We start from the raw sequence: 5,139 nt of genomic DNA on the forward strand, positions 1-5,139 counted from the left end.
ACAGGTGTGAGCCACCAGTGCCCGGTTCATGAGATGTTTATCTCCTGTTAGCCAGCAACAACCTGGAAGTGGAGGTATGGCTCAAGGGGTAAGAACACGAGCCTTGAGTGAAAAGACACAGGCAAGAATGTGAGTCCCCTGAGTTTAAGTGCCAATACGTGTGTGTGAGTGCACACACACACACACACACACTCACACTCACAGAGGAGAATAACACTGAACTGGTATGACCAGTACATGTTTGCAGGGGTGTGCATGTAAGGACTTGTGTTAATGAGATATCTGATGTGCTAATGTCCTTTTGCCTCCAGAAAAACACACCATGATTGTGTGTTCACACCCATAATCCACCTGTGGGGCCGAGGTGCTGGCGGCTGGTGTGGCAGCAGCAGGACCTCCTTTGGAGATCGCCAGCCTGGAGGGCCCATGGCTGGCATGTGGAGACCACCCAGCATGTACTGGTGTGTGGGGCCGGCGGGAGCAGCCGTGGGGCCAGAAGTCGACATGGAGACCCACAATGGTAAGAACGGGGCTGGGAGGGAACCACCACTGTCCGGCAGGGAATTCAGGCTAAGCGGGAACAGGGCGTTGTCAATTACAGGAAATAAAATGACAGTTATCTAGTGCTTTTTCATTATAAAATATATCTGGGCAGGGGTGTCTCATTTAAATTAATAATAAATAAATAAATGAGGGGCCGTGTACAAAATGTATTGTGGACACAAAGACCTTAGGAAAATGGGATTTGCATCCTATTGGGCTTATTATTATTTTTATTATTATTGTTATTGCTGTTGTTGTTATCATCACTTTTTAAGTGGTACGGGAATTTGAACTCAGGGCCTTGCTCTTACTGGGCTGGTGTGCTACTACTGAGCCATGCTTCCAGCCCTGATTTTCACTGGCTAATTTTAGGATAGGATCGCTCTCCTTCTTTGAGCTGAAATCATATCTACGGACAGGTGTCCCATTGTTGCTGGGATTTACAGGCATGCACCGCCTTATCCAGTTTCCTCCCTGGAGACAATCTCTCAGACTTGTATGTCACTCCTTTGTTCTTAGCCACTCACAGAGCTCTGACGACAGATGGACAGATGTGCCCCCACCAGACTCCTAGTATACTTGCTAGAACGGCTTAGAAAAAACCCCAAAGTGAAATACAATGTGATTTTTTTTTTAACTTGTGGATTTGGTGGCGATGCTATTTTGTATCTTTTTAGCTGTGTGTTAGGTAATGTTTTTGCACCAATGCACTTCTGCTTGGCTTGTATGATTTTTTTTTTACCTTGTGCATATTTAAAATGTTCTCCCTTGTGCATATTTAAAATGGTTCGCCCTTTCTCTTTTTTTCTTTGTCGACAATATTGGGCTTTGGATTCGGGGCCTCGTGTTTTGTGAGGTAGGTGCTCCACCACTTGAGTCATGCCTCCCGGCTCCATGGGTTTGCCATTTCACATGTTGTAAGTGCAGGCGAGCCTGGTGCAGCCGAGGTGTCCTGCCAGGAACTTGTGGCCTGTGTCCCAGGAGAGCGGGTCACATCTTCACCTCACGAGCGAGCGGTGAACTCCTCCATGGTCCGGAGGAATTTGGAGGCATTTCTGATGGTTCCCAGGCTAGAGGGGCCCAGGGGGCCCAGGAGGACACAGGGGGCACAGGGGGGCACAGGAGGGCAGAGCGGGACTTTCTGGCCCTGCTGCTGCACAAGCGCCTCCCACAAACATGTCATTAGACATTCCTCTGGGTGTGTGACACCACCAGAGTGGCCAAACCTGCCCTGCCAGCTGCGGGAGGCACCCAGGAGTCAAGAAATAGGGAAACTTCTAGATAACTCAGGCCAGACTCTCCTGGATTGCAGAAGGTGGGGTGCTTGGGGGCTCCCCTGCCCTTTATACCTGAAAGACCAAGACCAAGCCTCTAAGAGGACCGACCACCGCCAGACTCATCATGGACCAAGGATGGAGAAGGAACTTTCCAGGAGGTCTTCACATTCCAGGTTGTTCCATTAGCTACATCTAATCATGTCTTTTTTCGTTGAAAAAAAAATTTTTTTTTAGGTCTATATGAATATCAGAGCCAAGTGGGCTGCTCAAGCTGGGGCTCTTTGGTCTTCTAGAAATAAAAAGTAGGAAATAGAATTAGGAAGTGCCTCCTCCCCCCCCCCCTTGGGTGGCAGCTTGTCTTCTGGCTGGGCCACTGTTGAATATTCTAGAAGGATCCAATCTGTACTCATTAGCCTGGGCTGTGGAGGTGGGGGGCGGGGAACACCATGGTCAGTGAGGGACTGGCATCCAATCTGGCACAGGGAAGATACACAGTGCCAGTAAGAAATCGCCTGCTGACCAGGCCAGAGGAGGGAGCAGGGCTGGGTGGTAGCCATGGTGGCAGGAGCAATGGCTCAGGGAATCCATCCACTCATGGGGGCAACGAAAGCTATGCTTGGAACTTAGGAAGCAGAGCCCTGAGACACAATAACCTTAATCTCAGTCGAATTTTTCCAGAATAGAATTGGTTACTCTCAGCAGCAGGGAGGGAAGCTCCCTGCCTGCCCCTGATGCCAGCTTCAGTGAGGAACTGTGCACTGTGGGCATCTGTCCTGTTCATGTGGCTTCAAGAAACATCCCTTTCTTGTGGCCTGTAACTCCACCCCTTCCTGGAGCTCCTCCTCCTTCTGGGAGCTCCACCTCTTTCTTGGTGCTTGAGCTCCGCCCCTTTCTTCAACCTCATAAGCTGTGTCTGTTAAAAATGCACAGCTAAGGTCATCCTTAATAGTGCAAGACTGAATTTTGCCTCTGACGTCATGAACAAGACAAGGAAGTCACCTTGACTTTCCATTTAGCATTGCACTGGGGGGTTCTAGCCCCGTCAAGGAAATATAACCCAGCCAGGCACAGTGGCTCCTGCCTCAAATTCCAGCTGAGATCAGAAAGAGCGTGTGGCTCAATCAGCACCTGGCAAACTCACCAGTGACTTACTGAGAGCATCCACAGACTCTCCCCGGGTGTCCCAACTTGGCCCCTTCAGGGCTTGAAGCAACAGAAATCTTTGGGAAGGGGATTACTTTCCCCTTCTTCCAAAAGGGACGAAGCAGCTGCCTTTTCCCTGATTGCTAAGGTTGTTGATCGCTTTGCTTTGCAAACCCAGCAGCTTGATGAGCTGTTGCTTTGTGCCCAGATTTGGAAAACTTGATTCAGGGACGCGTTGATGTTTAGTGGGAATTTGGCACCAGGGCCCCAGGGGTTGGAATGGGAAGGAGCTCTCATCCGGGCATTTCAGATCTGGGGCTTTGCTTATCCATCAGTGCGGATATACTAGTTCAGGAGAGGATTAAATCAATCCGTTTCCTTCCAGACTTACCATCAGTGCAAAAAAATGTTTCCATCCTTCTCTTTCTGCTAAACAAACAACAACAAAAAGAAAACCTTTAGTATCATGGTTATCAGCAAAGTGATTTCCGCAAACTTGGATAAATAAGCCGGCTTTAGGAAGTTGCCAAGATAAAGCTATCAGAAAATTTTCTAAATTGGACCTTAAACAATGTCTCTTTTCTCTTGGTCTTTTTTTTTTATTTTATTTTTTAACCAGAAATAAGCACAGTTCCTCTCTGGTGAGGAATGCTTCTAGTACAAGTGGAGAACAGAGGAAGGAGGGAGGGGAGGGGGGGAGGGGAGGGGGGAGGGCAGAGAGCTTTGAGAGCAGAGCCCAGGCGTACTTAAGATACTTGTGGTCACAGAGCAATGGTGGAGGACTTTGCTTTAATATTCAGAATAACACTCACATGGAGACAGACAACAGACACAGAGACAGACACAGAAAGAATGAGACACCGAGGGAGAAAGAGAAAGTCTCAGAGAGGGGGAGAGGGAAGAAGAAAATGAGGGAGGGAGAAAGGGAGAGAGGGAGGGAGATTATGACAGAAAGGAAGAGAGAATAAGGAAGGGAGGGAGGAATAGGGAATAAGGGAAGGAGGAAGAGAGAGGGAATGAAGAAGGGAGAGAGAGAACAAAGGAAGGAAGGAAGGAAGGAAGGAAGGGAGGGAGGAAGGAAGGGAGGGAGGGAGGGAGGAGGGAAGGAGGGAGGGAGGAAGGAGAGGGAAAGGAGGGAAGGAGAGGTAGGGATTGAGAATAATGGAAGAGAGGGAGAGAATGAAGAAGGGAGGGAAGGGAGGGAGAGAAGTTCTTGCAGTTGTGCATCCAGGGTTTGTTCTAAGCAGCAGCTCTGTGTGTGTGTGTGTGTGTGTGTGTGTGTGTGTAACCACTGGGCTTTTTCATGAAAGGACAACAGCTCTGGCCCCACCAGCTCCCGGGACCAGGCGCAGCTGTGTCCACACACCACACACTGCACATCCCAGGACTTCTGTCTATATGCCAAGGCTGCTGGGGTTTAACCTCCCAGGGCGCCGCTGCCCTTACCCCGGGATTTGTCTGCTTGCCTGCAGACCTGTGGTTTTCAGGGGGTGTCGCTGTACACACTCACACACTCACACACACACACTCACAGCCAGTGGACACACAGCACCTATCCCTTGTAAGGCCACGTAAGGTAAAAAAAGCAATGCAATCAAGAAATGTAGTAGAGCTAAAAAACAAATAAGTGCATGGTATCTGCTGTCTATCACGGGTCGTAGCTTGTGTGTGGGTCTTTCTGTTTTTGTGCTGTCACGCTGCAGATTCATTCCTAAGAGAGAAAAACCACAGGTAGACCAGCAGAATCTTTCCCTAAGTTCTCATACAGGATTTTCTTGTCACTTCCTGAAAATAATCGTGTCAGTTCCACAATGGTGAACTGACCATAGAATGTGCCCTCTTCTGACAGGGTGCCGTGGCTCATGTCTGTAATCTTAGCTACTTGGGAAGCAGAGATCATGGCATCCCGGGGGTAGGGGGAAGTTCAGGAGACTCTGTCTGTGATGCATACCTGCAATCCCAGCCACAGGGGAAGCATGAATAGAAGGACCACAGCCCAGCATCCCAGGCCATCCCAAGCATAAAATGAGACCGTACCTTGAAAATAGCCAACACAAAGCCAGGTGGTGGTGGCTAACACCTAGAATCCTAACTACTCAGGAGGCTGAGATCTGAGGATCGTGCTTCAAAGCCAGCCTGGGCAAAGAAAGTACATGAGACTCTTTTCTCCACTTAA

The 5,139-nt window shown here is 49.2% G+C and overlaps 1 protein-coding gene across 2 annotated transcripts in view; it reads left to right on the top strand.

The window, feature by feature from the left end:
• Positions 1-316: 316 nt before the first annotated feature.
• Positions 317-5,139, top strand: part of Lrrk1 (leucine-rich repeat kinase 1) — a 63,328-nt gene continuing 58,505 nt past the window's right edge. For both annotated transcript variants that reach the window (XM_013012111.1, XM_013012112.1), the window contains exon 1: positions 317-520. In XM_013012111.1, coding sequence (XP_012867565.1) covers positions 427-520 — 94 coding nt within the window. In that variant the 5' untranslated portion in view covers positions 317-426. The remainder of the gene's footprint in view (positions 521-5,139) is intronic.

This window comes from Dipodomys ordii, unplaced genomic scaffold, assembly GCF_000151885.1.
Source record: "Dipodomys ordii isolate 6190 unplaced genomic scaffold, Dord_2.0 Scaffold15, whole genome shotgun sequence".
In the NCBI taxonomy this organism is placed as follows: domain Eukaryota; kingdom Metazoa; phylum Chordata; class Mammalia; order Rodentia; family Heteromyidae; genus Dipodomys; species Dipodomys ordii.